The 26,343-nt window shown below is 42.0% G+C and overlaps 1 protein-coding gene across 1 annotated transcript in view; it reads right to left on the bottom strand.

Moving 5' to 3' along the window:
• LOC124805693 overlaps positions 1 to 26,343 on the bottom strand; it is a 262,026-nt gene that overhangs the window by 30,014 nt on the left and 205,669 nt on the right. The window contains exons 3-5 of the mRNA XM_047266263.1: positions 23,909 to 23,983; positions 14,431 to 14,685; positions 4,773 to 5,033 (exon numbers count right to left, since the gene is read on the bottom strand). Coding sequence (XP_047122219.1) covers positions 4,773 to 5,033; positions 14,431 to 14,685; positions 23,909 to 23,983 — 591 coding nt within the window. The remainder of the gene's footprint in view (positions 1 to 4,772; positions 5,034 to 14,430; positions 14,686 to 23,908; positions 23,984 to 26,343) is intronic.

The following is a 26,343-nucleotide window of genomic DNA, read 5'->3' as shown; positions in this document are numbered from 1 at the left end:
AACGAAAACTTGTGTCATCCGGCATTAAAAAGCACTGATTACACCCCTTTTGTAGAGAAACTTCAAAATAGACAACATGCTACAAACATCAAACAAAAGTATAATACAATCCTTTCACTCACCCGAAGTGGTGACAGAAAATAAAAAGTCACTGACAACGGATAACTGTTTTAACCTATTTTTTATGTCTACAATTCTCAGGCAATAGTGCAAAGTTTCGTATGCCAGTAATTTGCATGCTCTGGCCACCATGTGCACGCTTTTCAATCTCTGCATCCGAGATGGGTCGGTACGTACAACCCAAGTGCGACTCTCCGCTGTTGTGTTCTTGAACAGGCATCGTAACTGAAACAGCTGATTCACTGTTGTATAGGTGCTGCAGAACCATATGCTTGTCGCCTTAAGTCCCCCAAATAGCGAGATAAACCTCACACAGTATCAAACCGTACTTCTCTACAGTTGGGAGGCTGAAGATTGTTGAAGAAGAAGCTACAGAATTTAATTAAGCCCTTTTAACAAAAAAAGAGCCTCCCCCCCCCCCCCCAAACATACTCGAACCACGATGGGATTTGACTAGTGAACCTGTAATCATAGTACCTTACCCTTGCGGTGTTTCCTTTCCATATACCCCTACAGAGATCCATGTCTATAACTATAAGCACATGTTAGCATCTTCTTGGAATGTTTACTGTAAACGCTAAGCATGAAATAAGGGTTCTGTTTTCAAGAGGAAGAAACGTTAAGTGGTCATCAACCCCGGTGAACGTAGTTTTGCAGGAGTTTCACCAAAGCCCGGAATACTTCTGGGATGTTTTCAGATTCCTAAGTCGTAGAGACCTTGAAATGGAACTTCAAAAATCAAATGGCTCTGAGCACTATGGGACTTAATTTCTGAGGTCATCAGTCGCCTAGAACTTAGAACTACTTAAACCTAACTAATCTAAGGACATCACACACATCCATGCCCGAGGCAGGATTCGAACCTGCGACCGTAGCGGTCTCTCGGATCCAGACTGTAGCGCCTAGAACCGCAAGGCCACTCCGGACGGCAAATGGAACTTCAGACTGGGATAATTGTACCCGGTAACGAGAACTGGAAACGTCAGCCTTAACCTGGTCCCTCTATTTCCTTCGACACATGTCTTTTTTCTTGCCATCTTAACAGGATGAAGCAGTGTCCATTTCTTCAAAATCCCGAGTACAGTTATTAAACATAATGCTTCTTACCAACTTTGTCTTGCCTCAAGCTCACAGATTTATTACATATGATATTAATTATCCAATTTCGTAGGCTTCTTTCTATGATTTCGTCTTGGTCGCAAAGTATAACGGCTGCAGTGACAGTTGCCGCTACCAAAGTGGACATCTTGATCACTCGAACAGCGTACGTGCTTATATGTGGGTGAGAATGGAATCACGCACGCGCACTTGTTGAGGAAGGAAAGTGCAGCAGCACATACGTATTCCCTTACGCATGAAGCATACGCTGGCGCACGGCGACTTCTTGTATGTGCAAGGCTCTCTGGCGTAAACGCACTTCAAGCGGATGACTGTGCAGCTCATCCCGCCGGTGTAAGACGTGGCGGGAATTTTTATGGTAAATTTAAAAAAATTTCCTACTTAAGTTTCACATCTGTACTCGTGTAACGACTAGTGAGGCCCAAGAGAAAAGGAGAGTGATTGCATCAACAGAGGATAGGTGTTTCTGCAAAGTAAGTTAACTGACAGATCTCCACGCGTCATGATTGGCTGACCAATGGGGAGAGCGCAAGAAAATTTAAGTGCTGATTGCCAGAGACGGCTGGAGAGTGGGGCTACACATGAGCTCAGCATGACGTCTTTCCTCCACTCTGCTTCCTAATTGTTCTCGGCACCAGCCCAGACCACCCTGACCGTCTTGTGGTCTGTTCTACAATCCACGGTCCCGAGTCGTACGAGAGCTATTTTCAAGTTCCTATCGGGCGCGAAATGGAAACCATAGTGAAAATCAAAACTGTGTTATTTTCAACGTTTAGCTACACCTTCCAGTTACTTCTCTACATAGTCGCTATTACGACTTAGACATCTGTCGTAGCCTTGTGCACACTTTCGAATGCCAATATCACAAAACGCAGCCATCTGTTTTTTCCGACAATTATTTATGCTGGTCTGCTGCTCGTTGTCTGTAAGGCGCGGTTTGTGCCAAAATGCTGTCCCCGTAGCCAACGGCTCTTATGAGCAAAGAGATAAAAAATCAGACGGAGCCAAGTTCGAGCTGTGTGGTGCATGATCAAACACTTACCATTGAAAGCGCTGCAATACTGTCGTGAAGAAGGACAATCCATGAAGACAACATTCGTCTTCACTTCCTCTGAATTGTCCTTCGTAGGCGAGTTTCCCGAATCGCCTAATCCACTCGTTAAACAAGATCATCGCTTGATGTTCGCTTCCTTGTTAACCGCTTACAACATGAACGTCTGTACGTCGTGTTTCGAAGTTCCTGCACCATCGCCGCACGCTGCTGTCACGGATGACGGTTACATCATGTGGGCTCCATGAAATGAGGTGGAGCTACTCAGCATTAAGAAATCCAATGACAGCACGCGCCCTTACTTGGCAACATCTTTACGTGCTCACTATGCCCTCAGAAAGGAAAAGTGCGAGGACAGACTACCGGAGGGTGTACTACAGACGGGGCGTAACATATCTGTCCCAACTTACATCGGATACCCGCTGAGATTTTCATTTTGCGACCGGCTAGACCGAAGTCCACTTACACCGAGTGAAAAAATTTGAAAAATCAGTGTTTCATTTCAAACACTTCCTTTGAACGCCTTCACTCCTAGATTGTTCTGAAGTTAGCACTCCGCTACTGTAAGTGAGTAATATTTCATCAGGTGAACTTATTCTTTATATTGCTGAGTATGTTACACACTTTCATCTACATCTACATCGGTACTCTGCAAATCACATTTAAGTTACTGGTATAGGGTTCATCGAACCATCTTCACAGTAATTTTCTATTACTCTAGTGCGCGGAAGAAAACGGCCACCTATACCTTTCCGTACGAGCTCTCATTTCCGTTGTTTTATTATGATGACCGTTGCTCCCTATGTAGGTCGGCGTCAACTAAGTATTTTGACATTTGGAGGAGAAAGTTGGTGACTGAAATTCCGCCGCCACGAAAAACGCCTTTGTTTTAATTATGTCCACCCTATTCCTGTATCATGTCAGTAGCACTCCCTCCCCTATTTCACGATAATAACATGCTGCTGTTCTTTGAACTTCCTGGTTCAAATGGCTCTGAACACTATGGGAGTTAACATCTGAGGTCATCAGTCCCTTAGAACTACTTAAACCTAACTAACCTAAGGACATCACACACATCCATGCCCGAGACAGGATTCGGACCTGCGACCGTAGCGGTCGTTCGGTTCGAGACTGAAGCGCCTAGAGCCAGTCGGCCACTCCGACCGGCGCAGCAGTACTCCAAAACATAACGGACAAGCGTAATGTAGGCACTCCAGTAGATCTGTTACATTTTGTACGTGTTCTATTAATAAAAGCAGTCTTTGATTTGCCTTCCCCACAACATTTTCAATGTTTTCCTTCCAATTTAAGTTATTCGTGACTGTAACTCACCCGTATTTAGTTGAATTTATGACCTTCATATTTGACTGATTTACCGTGTAAGCGAAGTTCAACGGATTCCTTTTAGCACCCATGTGGATGAGCTCAAATTTTTCTTTATTTAGGGTTGATTGACAATTTTTGCAGCATACTGCTACCTCTTGTAAATCGTTTTACAGTTTGTTTTGGGCTTCTGATGACTTAATTAGACGATAAACGGCAGCATCATCTGCAAACAAGACGCCTGCTCAGATTGTCTCCTAAATCGTTTATATAGACAAGGAACCACAGAGGGCCTATAGCATTACCTTGGGGAACGTCAGAAATCACTCCTATTATACTCGATAACTTTTCGTCACTTACAACGAACTGACGGAAAATCGCGAATCCAGTAGCATAACTGAAATGATATTCCATAAGTAGGCAATGTCAATACAAGCAGCCTGTGTGGTACAGTGTCGAAAGCCTATTGGAAATCTAGAAATACGCAACAATTTGAAATACATTGTTAATGGGACTCAACACTTCGTGTGAGTAAAGAGCTAGTTGCGTTTCACAAGAACACTGTTTTCTAAATCGAGGTTGACTGTGTGTCAATAGACCTCTTCGAGGTAATTATTAACGGCCGCTCGGGATTAGCCGAGCGGCCTCAGACGCCGCAGTCATGGACTATGCGGCTGGTCCCGGCGAAGGTTCGAGTCCTCCCTCGGGCATGTGTGTGTGTGTGTGTTTGTCCTTAGGATAATTTAGGTTAAGTAGTGTGTAAGCTTAGGGACTGATGACCTTAACAGTTAAGTCCCATAAGATTTCACACACATTTGAACAATTAATAACTTTTGAAACAATATTATATTCCAAAATCCTGCTGCATATTGTCGTTAATGATGCGGGCGTGCAATTTAGTGAATTACTCCCACTACCTCTCTTGAATATTGGTGTAACCAGTGCAACTTTCCAGTCTTTGGGTACTGATCTTTCGCCGCGCGAGCGACTGTGTATTGCGGTTATCTATGGAGCTATTGCATCAGAATGCTGTGAAAGGTAATTGATATACAGCCTAGACCGGAAGACTTGCTGTAAAGGTGGGAAACGATAGAGATCGATATGAATTACAGTGGAGTGTTAGAGGCTAGACACTAGACGGGGGCTTCGGTGTAGCTACCTCCTCCGGCAGCACCCAGCCGGCGGGCGCGGCCACGAGTCCGGACCCCAGCGCGGCTGCGCCGCCGCTCAGCGTGGCGGCCACGGCGGCGGCCGCTGCGGCGGCGTCGGCGTCAGCTGATGGTTGTCGGGCGCCCGCGGGCGTGTAGACGGTGCGGAGGCCGCCCGGGTCCACCACCAGCACCCGCGCAGAGCCCGCCGCCACCTGCCGCGGCTGGGAGGCGCCCGGGGTCGCGGGCAGCCGCGCCCTGCGCTCCAGCGTCTGCAACAGACAAACGGGACGCGCCGTCAGCGCCGACACACCGTAGCGTCCGTAACTGCACTGCTACCTGTTCCATTCACTGCTGACTATCTGGCTTATTGCCCGGTGGTGCCAAATCATGTTTACTACACATCGAGCCCCAAAGCCACCAGTACAGAAAAAATGTCATCGGGACTGTCACTGATTAGCCAACGATTCCGAAGGTCTCTGACTATGGCACAGTCATCTTTGAATATTTTCAACGTCACTGTCTCACTCGCTCGTCTCAGAGATGATATAACAGACCTTCTTAAGTGGAAAACTATGAGAGTGTTAGAAGAGATTTCGCCATTGCAACCGGTCGTCGTAAATTGCACTACACGACGTTTCGACTGGACACCTGACTGGACTGATGGCTCATCTGAAGATGACTATCAGGTGTCCAGTGGAAATATCTTCAAACATTTAATTTGCCTGGATAATTTTAAATTTCACATCGATGAGACTAATGCTGACATCCAGAACAAGAATGAATATATCGGCGGTGGACAGTCACAAGATCGCCTGGTACCATTTCTCCATCATCTTCGACAACCGAGGATGTTCAGTCTGGATTTGGACCAAAAATATTGATGAGAGAAGCTATCATAACACTCACGAGCTTGCTACAGAAGTTAGAATGAAATAGTGAAGCTTACATACCGTTCTTTAATCTAGAAAAGGCATAAGACAGAAATTACTGGGAAAAATCTCCTAAAGATCTTGAAAGATACACAGTTACACTGTAAAGCTAGAAGAACAGTATTAAAAATACACAAAATCAAAGTGCGGGGACACAAATTATTTCAAAACATCTGAGGACAATGTTAGAAAAGATGTAATACATTATCGCAACAGGTTTCAGGCAACATTAGTCATCTTTAGGTATTATGGGCGGCATTTGGTGATCAAATCCTCACGCATTGCCAACTATTAACATAATAGAGGAAATCAGTTCAGTCGACAATGCATGAACGTTTATTCACAAAATACCCTCAAAGCTCCTGACGATGGCTGTTTTAAGGCGAAACCTGTGGTGATAATGTCATAACAAATTGATTGTGTCATAAATATACGAAACTTCGTAATAATTGTCGCTTTTTCTGTAATTCCCATGCACTCAATAAGCTTTGCTGAGGATATTAATAGCTGATGGTGAAACCGTATGCAAAACATAATTTCTAAATTTTCTGCAATTATTAAGAAATATGAACTTAAAATTAATAGTCAAAACTCTTACAGTAAGCAACCACAAATGATAAATCGCCTGACATCCAGATTGAGGGAAATTTTGATTTTACTCACAGTGCAGATCAGATGCATCATGCAATTTAGAAAACGACTGCAACACCTAAACGGTCTTTCAGTGAATAAACACACCTACCTGTGAACAAGTCGTTTAGTGTACAAAAGAGAAAAAAACATTCAAAATATTCAACTGGAGTGTGCTCCTGTATCGCTGCGACAACTGCTCTGACAGCTGACAGAAAGCGCTTCGAAGTGACGGTAATATAGCTTTAGAGATGACTCAAGAGGACCAGCTACACGGAAAGATAGCCAGTTATAATGTTCTGAAAGAGAACAATGAAGAGCGAATCCTCATAACAACCATGCAACAAAGGAAAAAGAAACTTTTGCGACATTTATTGAATTATAATAACGTTGTAATACAGATACTGGCACGGCAGATATTGGCAAACAAAACCATAGATGCGCCAAGAAAGGAAACAGTTGAACATCTACCGGCAACGACGAAGTGCCAAAATTATCAGGAAATGAAGAGAACAACAAAAGGCATGGGAGAAGTGTTTCAACGACAAGGGATAGCATTCAGATTTGGAAGATGGTCATGCCATTCTCTTCTAAGCTCCACAACCACGACAACCATACCTATTGGTCAACTGTCATAAGAACTGTTACTTTTTAGCGACCTAACCTAACTTCAAACACCAGGGATTTGGCCACTTTTGGTTTTTTTTTATGTCACCGCTTCCTGTACCACCCGAACCCTAAAGCCGCTTTAGGTACCCTACCTTCACATTATGTTTTTGTAGATAGTAAGCTGTATGTGTTGCGAGATTGTTATTTTCTGAGACATCTCTAACATATTTGGCTGTGTGAATCTCAATATTCTCCTAGATAAATTGATGTTTTGTGGGATTGACAGTATAGCCGACCAAAGGATAATGTCATATCCAACGAAAAGAATCCAGAAAGTTGTACTTTGCAATTCAAGCAATAGTACTGCAATCAGTCCAAGTATATGTGCAGAAACAGAAGAAACGGTAAACAAAGTTCTATACTGACTGGCCTCCTGCAAGTGGTCTCATGATCAGTTTTAAAAAGACACGTATACAGTTCTGCATATCTACAGGTACTGCACCAATGTTAAGTGTAACATATGGAGAGGAAATAATAAATAGGGTTGAAATTTAAAAATTCTTAGGGGTCCATATTGATGAGAATTTAAATTGGGTAAAACACATTTAGGAACTCCTAAAACAACTTAGCTCAGTTACATTTGGATTTAGAATCATTTAAATCTTGCGGAGAGACATGCTTTGCATATTTTCATTGAATAATGTCATATTTTATAATGATCCGGGGTAACTCATCTTTAAGAAAGAAAGTCTTCACCGCGCAAAAACGTGCTGTAAGAATAATATCTGGTGCTCGCCACGATCATTTTGTAGACACCTGTTTAAATATTTTGGCATTCTGAGTACTGCTTTACAGTATATTTTTTCCCTCATGAATTATGTTGAAATAATCCACTATAGTTCAAAACAAACAATAAGGTACATAATTACAATACCACAAGGAAAAATGTGATTCATTATTCAATATTAATGTTGTCTTTAGAACAAAGAGGGGTGCAAAATGCTGAAACAAAAATTTTGGTAAATTACCCAGTAATGAAGTGGCAATGGCCTTGCCGCAGTGGATACACCGGTTCCCGTGAGATCACCGAAGTTAAGCGCTATCGGGCGTGGCCGGCAGTTGGATGGGTGACCATCCAGGCCGCCATGCGTTGTTGCCATTTTTCGGGGTGCACTCAGCCTCGTGATGCCAGTTGAGGAACTGCTCGACCGAACAGTAGCGGCTCCATCGTAACGACCAGGGGAGCGGTGTGCCGACCACCGGTCCCTCCTATCCGCATCCCCAGTTGAGGATGACACGGCGGTCGGGTGGTACCGATGGGCCACTTGTGGCCTGAAGACGGAGTGTTACCCAGTAATAAAACGTCTGACAAAGAGCAAAGTAAAACCCGATAACAAACTGACAAAGTTTCTCTCTGACAGCTCCGTAGGGAAAAAAGCGTGTAATCGTTTGTACAAATTAATTTGCGATGTTCATGTAAAATGACTCGTTCCACATCATTACGGTCTACAGTGCAAAATGACCCATGGAATATGGAACTAAAACTCCCCTACCCCAACCCCCCTCCATTTCACTCGTGTAATCCTAAAGACTGCTACACTTATCTTTGCCTTTTTCCTGATAATAAGGCATGTGTGTTGCAAGATCGTGGAATTAATTGAATCTCTTCAACATTAAGTAGTCACACTCCAATAAACTACCGTAAAACTAGCAAATTTTGTGACTGATGCATCAGTTTGTGACAAGAACGCGCTCCAGCTTCTTATTTTTAAGCGTTATAACTCGGATCTACATACAATATACAGATCTCCTGCAGTGCGTTCTTGCACATTACTGTCGTTATAGATGAAAGCTGCAAGTACGTGCATTACACATGAATTGATCCAAAGCCATTTCGTTTGGAGATGCAAAAAAGTGTTCGTAGATTTCTTCGAACCTTCCTGCTACTGCCAATAACTTTGAAGAACTGACTAACTAAAGGTAAACCGATACAAATATGTTATTTGCCGGTCTTTCTGTGTAATAGTTAAATTTTAGAAAAAAATTTCTTCAGCGATTAGAAAACAAATAAAGTTATCTCCGTAGGCTGGTGAAAGCACACATGCCTGCAGAATCAAATGTGACTACTGAAATTGTCATTGTAGAAAACAAGTCTCATTAATGAAATTAGGCACTTTTATGAATGGTTTAGTAATGAAGAGAAAGGGATATTCGCAGTAAGCCATTTTTTCTGAATAAAACATGCAGTTGCTGTGAATATTGTGTTAAATATGTAATGTCCTCGTTTTTTCCTCTTATACTAATGAATTTGTACATAAGTGGCTGACAGTTTGAAAGAATAACCTGTGTTACAGTATAAGTGTTTGGATGTGCTTTCTTTCTCATACAGTTCCACTGAAAAGATCCGTGAGTAAGTGTGGAAAACTAGTGTTTAATTATCTTGTTTAATGTAGTTCCGTCTATTCCTTCGTTCTGTTTTGTTTCAGTTATGATAGACCCATAATTATAAGGATTTTAGGAAAATTAAAAAATTTAAGTCACCAAACTGGCAAACTTTGTGACAAATGTTTTGCTTTCTGAGGATGAAATAGCATAAAACTGCGTGCGTGAACTTGTAACAAAGCTATAACTGTGTATCATACAGAAACACTGGGTCACTTCATCTTCCCGACCGATAAATTCAACTCTAAGTTCTCTGCCATACACTTCAAGTCACTACGTCATTCTGAGCGGGGGAGGGGATAACTTTGCGGCAATTAATATTAAATGTTTCTGATACTTCATTGCTAATAAAAACTTTACTGCTATCAACATTGTCGCAGGTTCGAATCCTGCCTCGGGCATGGATGTGTGTGATGTCCTTAGGTTACTTACGTTTAATTAGTTCTAAGTTCTAGGCGACTGATGACCTCAGAAGTTAAGTCGCATAGTGCTCAGAGCCATTTTTTGGTATCAACATTAAATAATAAAGCTATAAAACTTCATATGCGTGGAAATTAAACGTCATAGTACGTATTTTCATTCGACTATGTTATAAAAAGTCTTGAAGCGTTACCAAGTCACCCAATTTTACGGTACTCTAATAAATACAACCACAGTGGGCGTTTTATCAAAACGCAATACAGTTTCCTCAACGAAAGACGCTCATTAAATGACCGTTCCTTCTATCAGCAATATACATGTAACGGACTATCTATATGCAACTGAATCTAGATCAAGACAATCAGTACTTAACCATGTTCTACCTGTAAGTCCTTTCATCCTCATTTCTGCCCGTCTTTGTAAATTTATATTATATTACTGGATGTCGCACGGAAAACTGGCGCCGATTAGAGTCTGCTCGCCTATCACGCATGAATTGTTGCCCACCAAGAGCAGATGCAACAAACAGACAAGCATGTAACAATTATATAATGAAAAGAAATTGATAATACAAAACTTAGTCACAACAGCTTCGAAAAAATATGTGACAACTGGCGGGCGACAGTGCGTAGTATAGTACTTAGAGCAAATTTTACGTGCACAACCCTGTTTAATTATTATACAGAGTGTTCGGAAATTCCTGTTACTTGTAGAGTGAGTACATAATACTATGAATAGCGAGCAATGTCTGGAAACGTGCCGTTTCCGCTCTACGACGGTTTCAGATCACATTTTTAATTCATTCACTTCTGCTTGAAGTATTTAATTAGGCGTGACGCAGTAAAATTATTAAGCAACAATTCGGAGGCAAACATAACGAAACATCAATTATTCACTTAAGCACATTTGTCTGAATGAACGCTTCAATATTATGTGTTTACATGATGCCAAAACAAAAAAGTACCTAACGTACTGTACGTAGAGAACAGTATTGATATGTTATAACAGCGGCTCGATGTGGCGACCATCAAGGATGTTACAGACATATTACCTACGAACCATGTTGTGGTACACATTCTCCGTTCCGCCGGCCGGAGTGGCCGTGCGGTTCTAGACGCTACAGTCTGGAGCCGAGCGACAGCTCCGGTCGCAGGTTCGAATCCTGCCTCGGGCATGGATGTGTGTGATGTCCTCAGGTTAGTTAGTTTAATTAGTTCTAAGTTCTAGGCGACTGATGACCTCAGCAGTTAAGTCGCATAGTGCTCAGAGCCATTAAAATTCTCCGTTCCACCGGGTGTCTCTTCAGTTTCTAGTGCAGCTGCCAAAACTCGTGCCAACTGATCCTCCTCTTTCTCAAGAGTCGCGTAACTTAAACGTTGCATACGCTCCCACAAGAAGTAGTCCATAGTGCACATCATCCTACCTACTGTATTGCGCACCAGGACAAGCAACACTGCGACATTTTTTCCCTCTGCAGACGTGGACGCATTACACGTCTTAACTGAAACGTATTACAACGGAAACAATACGTCTCCGATCATGGGTTGCTATTCAAAATACAAAGTATTCATTCTCCTCTACAAGTCGTAGAAGTTTGTAACGTGAATACGCCTTGTAAATAAAATAGTATAGGGGAGAGAGCGGCATGTTGCAGCAGGGGAAATGCAACATCTGCATTTTTTCTCGAAGTATCCTATCAGGTGCTGCCATCGTGTGGGGACACTTTCAACTGCGTGTTATACTCTCTGTGATGGTCAGAGTCTGCGCGAGAAGACGTTTTTCTTTGTGTTCTCTTTCTTTGATCAAAATCGTCAGTGGTGAGTAACAGTTTACAGTTTCCAAAACGTTGTATGTATAATAAAACGTTCGGTGACAAACATTAGATTCCACAAATCATAAGTGGTTACTTTTTGTAGTTCAACAATGAAATAACTGATTTTAGTTTTAAGTCACTGATGGGGTGTTTACTTGTGATTTATGTGGCGGTGCCAAGCGGGGCATGTTGCAACAGAGTATTTTAACTTACCTCGTTCTTGGTTAGGTCGAATATTTATGACTGTTGGCTAATGTAATGATTTTCTTTCACTTGTTCTGGTATTTTTACGTTTATTCAGTCTAAATTTATATTTTCAGGTAAAGAAAATGCGTCATTAAAAACGCAAAACAGATAAGGTTGGTTGGACACCTTTAGATGTAACGCCGAGATCAGTCACTTTGGTTCTAGAAAATGGAAGAAAGATCCATTATTCTATCAGAAAAAGTGCAAATCAGTTTTATATTTACTACTGTGCCCTCTCTCGATTCATCAAAAAGTAAAAGGAGACAGACGGAAATTTCTTGTGAGTACTCTAAACATAGGAAAGTGTTTTCAGACAGTCAGGAAAAAATTACTATATCTTGAGATCCAACAAAATTATGTTCGGGTTGAACAAAGAGGAAGTTCGAAAACTGAGATATTTTTGTGCAGAAGTCTTTAACATTAAAATGCCATCATCTTGGGAACAAAAGAAAATAGCTGGGGCCGATTGGCATTCACGATTTTTGGAGAGAAACACCGATCTCTCCATCAGACAACCTGAAAGCACAAGTCTGAGAAAAATGACACCATGTATTGGAAAAAAGTTGGTGATTTTTTCCAAAAATTAGTAGTTGTTTACTCTCGGCACACTCTTCCCCCTTCCAGAACTTGGAACGTGGATGAAAAGGGTGTAAGTACCATGTTGAAGCCAAACAGGATAGCTGCACGCGAAGTTGTGAAAGAAGTTGGAATTGTGAGCCCTGCTGAACGGGGAGAATTGGTGACAGAAGCAGCTGCTACATGTGCACAAGGGACATTCATTCCAAATATGATTATTTTTCCAAGATAAAATTTTGAAGATCATTTTATCCGTGAAGGGGCCGTTTGGATGCATTGGTGCTGCCACCGGTTCTGGATGGATGGTGGAGCAATCTTTTGCAACATTTCTCACCATTTTATTAGACAAACCAGACCAACAAAAGATGTTCCTGCCCCTCTAAGTGTGTGCAGACTATGGACACAATTAAGACACTTCTCTCATGTCAGATATTTCAAACTGAGAAGGCTCTTATCGGTAAAATTTTGGTATGTTCCAACATGCACCATTGGTGGCGTAAATTAAAACTTTGTCAACTTTTTTATCCTTTATTGTAGCCTCTTCTGACCGTGTAATCGGACATTTAATTTGTGATTTCTATGTGTAAAAGTATGTAGTTTCTCATTGGGATTTTCAAATTTAACCAGTTGTTGTCGTTGTGGTCTTCAGTCCAGAGACTGGTTTGATGCAGCTCTCCATGCTACTCTAACCTGTGCAAGCTTCTTCATCTCCCAATACCTACTGCAACCTACATCCTTCTGAATCTGCTGTGTGTATTCATCTCTTGGTCTCCCTCTACGATTTTTACCCTCCACGCTGCCCTCCAGTACTAAATTGGTGATCCCTTGATGCCTCAGAACATGTCCTACCAACCGGTCCCTTCTTCTAGTCAAGTTGTGCTACAAATTTCTGTTCTCCTCAGTTCTATTCAATACCTCCTCATTAGTTATGTGATCTACCCATCTAATCTTCAGCACTCTTCTGTAGCACTACATTTCGAAAGCTTCTATTCTCTTCTTGTCCAAACTATTAATCGTCCATGTTTCACTTCCGTTCGTAACTACACTCCATATAAATACTTTCAGATGTGACTTCCTGACACTTAAATCTATACTAGATGTTATCAAATTTCTCTTCTCCAGAAACGCTTTCCTTGCCATTGCCAGTCTACATTTTATATCCTCTCTACTTCCGCCATCTTCAGTAATTTTGCCCCCTAAATAGCAAAACTCGTCTACTACTTTAAGTGTCTCATTTCCTAATCTAATTCCCTCAGCACCACCCGACTTAATTGGACTACGTTCCATTATCCTCGTTTTACTTTTCTTGATGTTCACCTTATACCCTCCTTTCAAGACACTGTCCATTCCATTCAACTGCTCTTCCAAGTCCTTTGCTGTCTCTGACAGAATTACAATGTCATCGGCGAACCTCAATTTTTTTTATTTTTGCTCCATGGATCTTAATTCCTACTCCGTATTTTTCTTTTGTTTCCTTTACTGCTTGCTCAATACACAGATTGAATAACATCAGGGAGAGGCTACAACCCTGTCTCACTCCCTTCCCAACCACTGCTTCCCTTTCATGCCCCTCGACTATTGTAACTGCCGTCTGGTTTCTGTACAAATTGTAAATAGCCTTTCGCTCCCTGTATTTTACCCCTGCCACCTTCAGAATTTGAAAGAGAGTATTCCAGCCAGCATTGTCAAAAGCTTTCTCTAAGTTTACAAATGCTAGGAAGTTAGGTTTGCCTTTCCTTAATCTATCTTCTAAGATAAGTCGTAGGGTCAGTATTTAAACAGTATATAATAAAAAAATAATAAAACTCAATAAACGTTATTTGCTGCAACTTGCTTCCCCCCCCCCCCCCCCAAAAAAAAATAGTTGATATACTCTTTTATGTAACAGTAATTATGCCAACACAGTAAACTGTAAAGGTACTAGTTTGACGTAAGAAAGGGCCTAGATACTGCAGGAAGTAGACAGATGACAGATGATAGAGAGACTGGCGACTGACTGACCTGGGTGACCTGTGCCCAGCGAGCGGTGTCGTTGGGGCGCCACATGACGACGTAGACGAGCCTGCCGGCGTCGGCGTCGGCGCCCGCCCCTGCTCCTGCGCCTGCGCGCGGCGGCCGCGGCCAGCGCAGCTCGACGCCCAGCACCACCAGCAGGTCGGCCGCGCTCGTCTCGCGCACCGGCTGCAGCTGGCGCTGCTGCTGCGGAGACGCCCGAAACTCCGCGAAGAAGCGGCACGCTGCCCGGCAGCCCGGGAACTGCTCCACCGGCAACACACATCACTTCCGTATACGCCACTTCCTGCTTCTCGTACAACAAACAATTTCCAAAGACAAACACAGTCACTGATGTCATGGCATTCTTACACTGAGGTGACAAAACTCTGGTTTTCGTTTAACTGTGTTATAGCTGCCTGTCTGGTTTTGTACAAAAGTGTCTTTCTTATCTTCCCATTTTGTACTTAGCTGTTTTTTTTCTATTTTCTGCTGTATGTAATGATTTATACTTGGCGATGGGGCCTGACTTTATTTAATTGTTTACTACCTGAATGTGTGGTTTCCATACTGTTGGAGTTATTATTTTGCTATATCGTACTGAGGGATCTGTACAAATTTGTCTATGGATCTATTTGTTGGCGATTTGAGACCTTATTTTCGTATTAATAGCGTCGTCGAAGTTTTCAAAGTTTATTTCATCGACGTGGCGAGTATGATGCCGTCGTGATGACGTATAGACATATTTTTGATTCCGTTACAGGTTGTAAATTAAACTACCTTCTTGCAAAGATTTATGTTTGTATTAAGAACATGTATTTTGTAATGTTTGTTTTCACTTTATAATAAGCTGAAAAAGAGAGAGAGAAAAGAAAAAATGTAGAATAAAGTTGCTGCTAGACGGCAAATTTACGATAAGCGCCCTCTGCCATAGTCTTCTTAATGTCTTCCACGCTGCGATGTCTCAATTAGGTGAATGAAGTTCAATCCTGCACTAATTTTCAAACATCTGTATAAATGGAATGACTAGTCATGTGGCTGTCTTAGTGCATGTTATTGCATAATTTCGCGGTACGTACCAAATTCATTAATTATCTCTGTTCTGTGGCACTATTTTGTAATGTACGTATTACTTACTATTTGGTTTCTGTTTGCTAGGATGATGTGATGAAAAGCTTAGGCTCGAAACTGTTCATCAAGTAGTAAAGAAATGTGACATTACAACTTCGACCGTTCTAAGCAGTTTTTCGCGTAATTTGGCACTCCACACTGGTGTTGATGTTATAAATTACAGAATCATGGGACTTCGTAAATATCTATTTAGTTATTCATTTATTCTGGCAACATTAAAGCCATTAGGTCTTCTCTTACATCTAACAAGGCGCTATACATCTTATATACAAGGTGTCCCAATATAATGTACACATTTTTTGAAACTGAATATCTCGTTAATTAAAGAAGATAGAAAGGCAGTTTTTGTGGGTAATTTTGTTCCAGGATTGTAAACATGGTGTTATTGTTGGCTCAACGGAAATGTGTGCTGAAGTATTACTGGAAAACAGAGAATGTGAGTGAGGTATGATGATGCAGGAGGGCTGAATTTGGAACATCCTCACCACCAAGGGTAACAAATGCAAAAATCTGAAATATGTTTGACATCAGAGGATCAGTACAGGATTTTTAGGTGGGACATTGCGGAAGAAAGAGATGTTCAGCACACAATGAAAGGGTTGACGCAGTGATCCAGGCATACACACAATCCCGAATAAATCTGCAAGGCAATGCTCTCGTGAGATTGGGACCTGCAAATGCAGTGTTCATAGAATTCAGCGGGCTCAGGAATTGAAGGCTTACATTCCAGGACTTTTCCATTCTCTTACTGAGGATGAACCCAATAGGTGAGGTGAATTTTGTGAGTGGTTCGTTAACAGATGCGAAGAAGAGCAACATTTCCACGATCTAATTCTTTGGTCAGAAGAAGTGACCTTTAAACTTCGTGGAACAATTAACTACCATAATCGTGTGTACAGGACCAGCGAGAAACCATACGCAACAGAGGAAAGACATGTTAATCTACCAGGAGTATGAGTCTTGTGTCATCCGCCTTCTGGAAGGTTAATTGGGATGTACTACTTTACACTGTCACAGGGGACTCTTACTTAGAAATGTTGCATATGGTAACTCCTGATTTTAATGAATTTTTTGAAAATGAGATGCACCACATCACCTTCACATTGATGTAGGATATATGTCAGTTGTACATTACATGCAAGATGGATAGGTCAAAGAGGGAGTGTGGAGTTTTCAACTTGATCCCCTGTTTTTACACCTCTAGACTTGTCTTTGGGGTACTCTCAAGAACACAGTATACACTGCAAGTCCACAAACACTGGATGATCTTGGAGATCAAGCCGGCCGCGGTGGTCTAGCGGTTCTGGCGCTGCAGTCCGGAACCGCGGGACTGCTACGGTCGCAGGTTCGAATCCTGCCTCGGGCATGGGTGTGTGTGATGTCCTTAGGTTAGTTAGGTTTAAGTAGTTCTAAGTTCTAGGGGACTTATGACCTAAGATGTTGAGTCCCATAGTGCTCAGAGCCATTTGCACCATTTGGAGACCAAATTGAGGAAGCCTGTGATGCTATTCCGTTAGGAACAATACAGTTGGGATGTCGTTCTGTTGTAAGTCATTTTCGATGGTGTATTGTCGCTGAAGGGTACAACTTTGAATATTTGACACCTTTAGTTGGCCCTGAAGGTACACCACAAACAGTGTACTGTATTTCTATTTCCTTTAATTAAAGAGATATTCAGTTTGAAAGAGTGTATACATTATTTTGGGACACCCTGTATGTTACATAGCGACACAGATGGCAACAGATATCTGCTACCGACCACTGAGGCTGTCTCTTCATGAGTGGTTGTGTGGGCCTCTGATGGGACGATGTAGGCCACATCGGGATAATTGACGACGAAACTCGTGGTTCTAAGGAAAACATACCACACAGAGATTTGAATTGTATCAGCTACATCTGAAGAAGTGGCTAGTGGTCTCGAAATCAGTCATGTTACAACAGAAAAATTTACTTTCATTAACTGCAGTCACTTTCATTCTCACGCTCAGCCCATCGAATGATTGCATTACCGCGGTTCCGTCAATGACGGAAAGTTTAAGAAAGGTCCTTCAGCTACCAGTTAAATGTCATGGGACAGAGCGAATGGTATCTCTTCTAGGAGCGGAAAAGAGCTGTTGCAGAAGTTAGCGAACGTTTATAATTTTTTTAATTCTTTTACTTCATTTTTTACGTTAATAGCATAAATTATTCAGAGTTCAGTTCTGTCAATGGATAATTCATTACAGTATTGCAATGTCAAACTTCAGAAGCCTGCTAGTATCAAACATCGGCCTTAGTTTGAAAAAGAAATTTCCGAGAATGTCCATTTGGAGCACTGCATTATATTATAATGACTAATGGTGTTTGGGAAAACAGAAACAGAAGAGGATCAAAGCGTTTGACATGATGCGCTACAGAACACTGTTGAAAAGTAGATGGACTGACAAGGTGAGGAATGAGGAGGTGCTCCACAAAATCAGCGAGGAAAGGAACATACAGACGCTCCTGACAAGACCAAACAAGATCATCAGAAGAGCACTTAACTAGAGGGAGCTAAAGAGCGTAAAAACTGTAGAAGAGAGAGACTGGAGTATATCCCGCTGGCAGAAATATCAGTTTGCCAGTTTCCGTCAGTGGGACATCTTCAACTGGTTCCCACGTCATTCAGGATATCGTGTTGCCTATGGTCATTATCTAATAAAGCGTAAGATCATCGTACACATGGGATTCTGCACCTTTCTTTTCAGTGTGTGAGAATACAGTGTCTTATATGTTACTAGTTCCATGATTATGGATCAGAAGATGGCCATTGAACTGGCTGAGACTGGTTATCTGTGTAATAAAATTTGCGATCTAGGCAATAAAGTGTTCTAGGAGGGTACAAGACTCTCAGAAAGAAGTGAGTGCAAGTGCTAGTCTGATATGAAAATGATGGAACAGGACATGAATTCTTGGTGGGCTGCATCAGACGAAACAGAAAACTGAGGACTAGCAAATTAATAAATATGTAAAGTCTGTCAATAAATCAATCATAGTGCGACTGCAATGACAAACTTCCTACACAGATTGTACTCGAGTAAAATTTTCTCGGTGTTCAGACCGCGTGAAATCGGAATTAAATCTCGAGCTGCCGAAGGTTATCTTTATCTTCTCAGTCTGCTTCCTTTACAGTGACGTTCAAGCGTGTCTTTGGTCGGATAATTCTATTGCCGATGTGACGTCACGTGGAGAGTTGGATTAGCATGCGCAAATGCAACCGGGGTGCGAATGAAGAATAGAGGGGAAACCGTGAGCACTCCCAGAATCTTCTACGGGTTACAACTTTCGGTTTTATTTCTTTGAAGAATCTCCGTCTCGGGTTCTCTTCTCCAGGCACTGCTAAGATTACATCTACCGCCTCTGTTCATCCTGCTACTGCACACGCGAATTTCTATCGCTTCTTTTGTTACGGAATCCTAGTAGGTCGATGCGTGGAAGTCGACCTTCGTTTTCTCAAAGTTGATGTTGTATTCCTTCGTAAGGCTGTGTTTCACTACCGCAAATTTCTGAGAATTTCTGTATTTGGTACGTCTTCTGTGTTCAGTGCAGCGCTCAGCTACGGAGCGGATTTGTCTGCCCTATCAAATTTTAGCAGCATTCACATGCCACAGTGCACATAACAGGTATCATCTTTTCCAAGCTGTTTCTAATTGGACGAAACAAATCCTTAATTTTCCACGAATGCTGGAAAACTGAGTTGTTGCCTTTATCTCTAAATTATTTTAGGATATATTAGTATCTATACCAGCTTCACTTCACCTGTTCTGTCCAGTAACTCTCCTACCGCATAAATTTTCTACATTAGTCTTCAGTACCGCGACTCTTCTGAATCTACCCACATTATGGAACGAGCCATGTGGCGTGACTCCAGACCAGCGACAATCATATTCGACTGCGTAACTGTATAGCGTCATTGGTTGTGATGAGGCTTGTAATATGTAGCGTTTTTCTGGGTTTTAGCTATGCAGCCGTAGCTATTCGCGATGCGTTAAACACCGTCGACGCCACTCAATTAGTTCCCCTGCTTGACGAAAAGATCAGCAACGGCAGGATCTTAATCCAGTTCTACATGACAGGTGGAGTTGTATGGAATTTTACCCTGACAACTCGCACAAACTCTGATGATCACGAAGAGTACGTAATCAACTCGTCATTTCATTCGAGCGCCACTGCGTTAATGAATTCGTCCACAGGCCTGGCGGTGGTAAGTTGATATGGGACCAAACTGCTTACACAGCACTTTATCTAATTTAAACAAACTTATACTTAGGACAACACATACATCCATGCCCGAGGGAGGACTTGAACCTCCGACGGGGAGAGTTGCGCCAACCGGGGCAAGGTACCTTAGACCGCCCGGCTACACCGCAGGGTTCCAAAGACCTGGGTACAGTACGCTTGTAACGAATAATTTCCGGACCGCGACGATCGGCGAGTGCCTGTCGCTGTTGTGGTTCACAGCACCAGTTTGCCAGTGTCCGCGGGGGTGCGGACATCCTCCGGTCTGGGGGTAAAAGCCGAGCCCTTCTTAATCTGGCTAACGGGTGTTGGCCTGAGCCGCCTGGGTGGTCTTCAAAGGCGAGGCTGTTTCCCATAGAGTGGCTGACGTTTCCTCGTACACTCTGAGAACAAACAGCTGAAAGTTTCGGCAGGCAGCAGCATTTCACAGTTGTACTAAGAGCGTTAGCAGGAAATGGCCAATCGTAGTGCTACTTGCTGCCGTGGAGGCTGATTGGCTGAAACATCTGAATGTGAAAAGAATACGTTCGTTCGAGATACGGTTGCAACCGTAGGAACCACGCGAATACATTCGATGCAGGCATTCTGCCTGTTTCCGTGGCTTGTGAGTTGGCGAAAGCTTTTTGTGTGGCAGGCAATGGACGCTTGCTGCTAGTTTCAGGAAATTTTTTCGACTGGCTCCAAAGCGTTTAATAATCTTTCTCCAAAGAGATCAGCGCGCTCATGTACATAGCTTTTTGTTTTCAGTCCTGTAGCATTCTAGTTTAGGAAACAAGCACTACATTCCTGCCAGCCTTTACGTCTCAACCTTGTGAAAATTTTATACGTATTGGCGTAATTTTATCCCCTTAAGGGATTTTTCTGTAGAAATGCCGCGTATATAAAGACTCGGTAATCAAAAGCGAGAGGACCCCACCACCCTTCGTTAACTGCACTTTAAAAATGTACAAATCTTCTCTCCTGCGTGCAACGATACAATCAGAAGAGTAGGTAAATGGGGGTCTTATACTATAGTTATTGCTATAAATGACATGCGCACATTAACTTGGCTCACTTTAGAGGGGAGGTGGCATAGGTAGAAATAAACATGCTGCGCTGTTGCACATATATTAATGAAACTGAGCTGCATGCCAGATTCATAACCAGTAGACACATTGCAGCCACACCCTACCACGTAAATCAACGACAATTTTTCTTCATATTATATAATTTCCATCAGCTATAATGTTTGGGCATTGACTAGACTGTAGTTTAATAAAATTGGTGCTAATCGTCTGCAGCGACTTGTCAATTAGCAACAAAATTTGTTTATTAAAATCAATGTGACAAGTTTATCAAATCTCTCATCGTGTGCACATAATCAAAATATGCAAAAGAAAACAGGACAGTGATGCGGAAACTCGTGTCAGGAATAATGAAGTACTTCTTCAACTGGCATCTAATATCATTGCTTCTCCAAGAATTGCCGATCAGAAGTGGGGAGCAATGAACGTTGACTCAGTTTCATTAATCATCACTGATCTTTTGGAAAGCACGTAACTGTCATTCATTCTTTACATAATGAAACACTAAGTCACTCACGTATTTTTTCATGTTTAGCACGACACATTCCGAGATTTTCTAATTATCATGATCAAGTATTTACTTTAGTATTTTTATATTGTGCTGCCTGTCTTGCACTTTAGTCGTCGCAGGTACTGTGTCTCCTCCACTATGCGGAAAACAAACACACACACAAATCATCACTCAGCACCGTTTGTAAAATTTCACACTGTGAGTGTGTTTTTCTCTAGAATGTGGGAGGCACAATATGGAACATTACAAACTCAAATAGATGACACAGTAAAGTACAAGAGAGGCACAACATACATACAAACAGCACAAAAAATAATTATGGAAGCGATTTCACTTGACAACGAGAATAAATTCTCGAAATGCGTAGTGCCAAACATGAAAATAATACTATCGGATGGACCGTTTCATTATGTAAACGTGAAGGATTTAACCAACGCAAAGAGAGCAAAGTATCTCGCTACATGTGGTAAAAAAAAAACACGCGAAACATGCATTCGAGTGAACCCAAATGGTTCTGTGTGAAGCTCCACGTGTGCAGCAGAGACAGTTTGAAAGCGACTTCACTCGATTGTGATGCTTTTCTGGAACGAGCCTAATGTCGTGGAGCTGTGGTCAGCCCACGATATCAAGCAGTTGGTTGGTGGGCCTTCTAGGGTGCAGGAGGTGAATTTGAGCCTTCCGGGGAGGAGGTGGTGTGGAAGTGTATTTCGGAAGTTTGCAGTCAAGAGCAGATAAACATGTTTTTGTGTGTGGGAGGTTCAGAAAGTGTTGGAAAGTGCGTTCCGTTTCGCACGCGTGAGAAGTATTTTAATTATTGCTGGTTTCCGAGGTGGATGTTGAAGTAAGCGAGCGAACACTGACTGTTTAGTAATAAACCACATAAGAGACTGTGGAACAACTGAGTACCGGAACGCGTCATGTACAGCACGACGTGTACTTGGAGATGGTTATCAGAAGAGTTCTGTACGTCTTTATCCTCTTTGACTTTAGACATGCTCCTGCGTTGTTTTCAGAAGAGAAGGAAGAGACAACTTGGTGCTGGTGTGGTGGCTGATTGCGATGTTTTCTGTGCAGTCCAGTGGCCGGGCAAGTGAGCTTTTGAAGAGACATTTCTTCAAGACAGTGAATAGTGGTTAAGAGGAAGGGAGTCTTTTATCTTTATATGTGAAATGTATTCGCAGTGCCAATATGGGCAACCATCAGCTGTGTGACGGAATGGGCAACAATACACATTTGTGCCGGATCGGGACTCGAACCCGGATTTCTCGCTTATTGCAAGCGGTCGCCTTACCATTTTGCTATTCGAACACGAATCACGGCCATACCCCAAAGTCCATGTATCTACAACCTGTACTCGAACATCATGTATATTCCGGTACAGTGGAGACATTTTACTTGAAAGACGCTCGCCCAGTGTCGGCGGATAAATACGACACTGCTGCGCCTAGAAATTAGCCATGTCTGCCACCAAACGTTTCAGAGGTTGTATACGGAGCAATATGTCGCGTGATTTGTGTAGCTCATCGCACGGCAGTAAGAGTTCGTGGACTTTGGCCGAAGGCACGAGGGGCTTCACCAGATGCTACAAAGCTCCGAAACATCGGACTAGGAAGAGCGTTTTAGGGTGACACACAACAGTGGTCTCTTAAATATTTCACACAGCACTTTATAGGCTCTGTGAGGTACAGTTTGGTTAAGTATAAAGAATAACAAGTTGACTTCAAAAAACAAGTTGATCTACCCTCAGCGGTCACAGCCAATATTTCAGATCCTTCATCTGGAAAATGAAGTAAGAGCTCCAGAAAATGGGTCTTTTCAAAACCACTTTCATTTTGCTGATGACACTGTACTGTTTGCCACAAATACAGGTACACTTAAGCGAAAATAAGAACCTCATCGAGCAAGCTTAAAAGCAGGCCTGAAAATCCATTACCATATCACAGAAACAATTATTAACCAGCTTATCAAAATACTGTACGAATTAACTGTGAAGGTGTATAACCAGAAGACGAAAGAAGGAAGATTAGGGTTTAAAATCATTTCGATATCAAGGGCATTAGGGACAGAGCCAAAACTCGGAATGATTCCGGGATGAGGGAACCTTCCTGGTATTTGGGATTTAGGGAAATCACGGAAAACGTAAATTTCTCACTACTGAGTCCTAGTGATATACACGTAGTAGGTGGTGTAGAAGCTAAAGAGTCTTTAATCCGAAGAGAAGTTGTCAAATACCGGCTGAGACCTCTTGTTTTACGACGTCAGAGTGCCTGCACACTGGTGAGGTTCGACCACAGAAAATAGGTACAAGGAGTTCGTTCCACACAGCTGTTCTGTAACTCTAGTTTTATGCAGTCCATCTTATGTCTTGTAATATCTTACTGTATATAACATCCTATTATCTGCTTATATGGTTCGCGATGTTTAATTACATCGTGTCTGTTGGACATCTACCCTTTCCATCGTTCGCACGGTGTATGCAGTTTCATCAGTAAAAGTGTGGTGCAGGCAGGTATAAGATACTTACGCATGACGTCTTCTCAGAACACATGCTGCTCCAGATCGACCAATTGGCGTGCAACATCTCACAGTTCTGCCAGCACTGAAACAGAAAAGACAAAATACTATAACTCGCAGATACTTCATAGAGTTTAAATATAGCTTTTTTATTCGCCTGCTCATGTTATTTATCCTATAGCTCCTATGCGAGCAATTTGCATCTGTAACTACTGAAATAAATAAATATCTTAACACAGACACATTTGTCGCCATTGCTCCTGTTCTCTGAGTGAATATACACTCAACCTGAAGAGTAAAGGCAAATTTACAATCTGTCTGCACTGAGTGAATATACATTCAACCTGAAGAGTAAAGAAAGGCAAATTTACAATGTCTGTTCGACTGGGATGCTCTTTGACCATGCATACGCCATTTGTCCCCTACACAACGTCCCTGGAAAATAGAAATAAAGATTGCAAAACATGTGTTAGTGGCTAATCTCGACTTCCACAGAGCTGACATTTTGAAAAACTTTACCCCCTTCAAAAAAGTCCCAATATGATGTTTTACAATTCCCAAAGCCCCTCTGTGAAACAGTCTCAGGGTTAGCTTTTAGCACGCTCCATTTCCTTCCCCGTTCATTTCCAGCGTGTCTTCTGTCCATAATGGCCTTGATGTCGACAAGGCGTTAAACCCTAATATTCCTTCTTTCATTTTCTGTTTCGTACTTGACAGCACTTGTCTAGCTTTTTTCGATCGTGGCCATCTATAAAGCTTCCGTTAGCACGCCTCAGCCATTGTTTCATCACTTGTTACGACACGTTTCACTAATAACGTTGGTTAGGTGTATAAGTTCGTGGCGTTTTTTGAGTAAGGATAATAAACATGGCACAGTCAAGTCGCTTAAATATCTGGGCATAACGCTGCAAAGCGATATGAAGTGGCAGAAGCATGTGAAAACTGTGGTAGAGAAAGCGAAAGGTCGACTTAGGTTTATTGAGAGAATTTTAGGAGAGAGAGGTTCACCTGTAAAAGAGACCGCATAAAGTGTAAGTAGCCTGTTTATATATTTGTATGTTGGTAGCACGCTAGACTGCATTAATGTTACTGACTGCGCTCTGCGCCCTCGCTAAGAAACTCTGTGGCGGTTCGGTCTCGCAGTTAGAAGTTAACAGTGAGCAATGTTGGAGGTTAGCAGTGTTAGCACGAGTGGATGGTTTGGACGAGTGTCCTTCGTGGAGATTTAGTATTGGTTGGACATGGGTTATAAAATGATGATGGATGTATTTGCTAATGTCTGGGAAATGGTATTATTGACGATTATATAATTTTTGGAACTGGATGTCACATGATTAAGGTAAAATCTGCTAAATACATTGTTTGCTCTGCAACAAAATCTTTTCTTTGCTAACCACATACCTTTAGTAGTTAGAGCCTATAGTAGTTAGAATCTTATTATTTTGCTGGCTGTAGTTGCTGCTTGCTGTATTTGCTGTAGTTCGTGTCATGAAGATCTTCTGTGAGGTAATTGAGTTATGAAAAACTGTAGGTTATTGTTACAATTTCTTGTAATTCAGGACCATTCTCTTATGTTTACTATTTACAGTCAGATTGCTTTGCGCTTCTATACCGTGGGTCATAAATGAATAGGATAAGTTTGAGTTGTACTTGTCGGGGAAAATCCTGTGGGTCAGTGTTGAAATGATAAAAACAAGTAAAGAGACAGTACGTTCAGTTTACCCAGCAGTTCAAGAAGGTTCAGTTGCATTCAGAAGTTTAAGTAAAAACTCCGAAGTTTCACCAACTCTACTCAATTTAAGTATAAACGTAGAAGTTTCAATAGGACCTATTCTTGAGTACTGCTCAAGTATTTGGGATTCATAACTGGTCGGATTGAAGGTCGACATCGAAGCAATTCAGAGGAGTTCTGTTAGATTTTTAAAAAATAGTTTCGAACAACACCTAAGGGGTCAGAGATGCTTCGGGAACTCAAGTGGGATTCCTTGCGACGTTCTTTTCGAGAAACACTATCGAAAAAATTTAGGCAACTAGCAATTGAACCTGATTGTCCGACGATTCTATTGCCGCCAACATACATTGTGCGTAAGGACTACGAAGATAAGATACGAGAAATTAGGGATCATACGAAGGTTTACTGACAGTCGTTTTTCCCTCACTCTGTTTGCGAGTAGAACAGGAAAGGAAATGACAAGTAATGGTACAGGGTACCCTCCGCCACGCACCGTACGGCGGCTTGCGAAGTATCTATGTAGATGTAGATGTAGAAACACTTTAGTCATCAATAATATATTTTCAAATGGTTCAAATGGCTCAAAGCACTATGGGACTTAATATCTGAGGTCATCAGTCCCCTAGACTTAGAACTACTTAAACCTAACTAACCTGAGGACATCACACACATCCATACCCAAGGCAGGATTCGAACCTGCGACCGTAGCGGTC

This window comes from Schistocerca piceifrons, chromosome 7 (assembly GCF_021461385.2).
Source record: "Schistocerca piceifrons isolate TAMUIC-IGC-003096 chromosome 7, iqSchPice1.1, whole genome shotgun sequence".
In the NCBI taxonomy this organism is placed as follows: Eukaryota; Metazoa; Arthropoda; class Insecta; order Orthoptera; family Acrididae; genus Schistocerca; species Schistocerca piceifrons.
The sequence above is the reverse complement of the archived record's forward strand: the minus strand, read 5'-3'. Positions and strand labels throughout refer to the sequence as shown.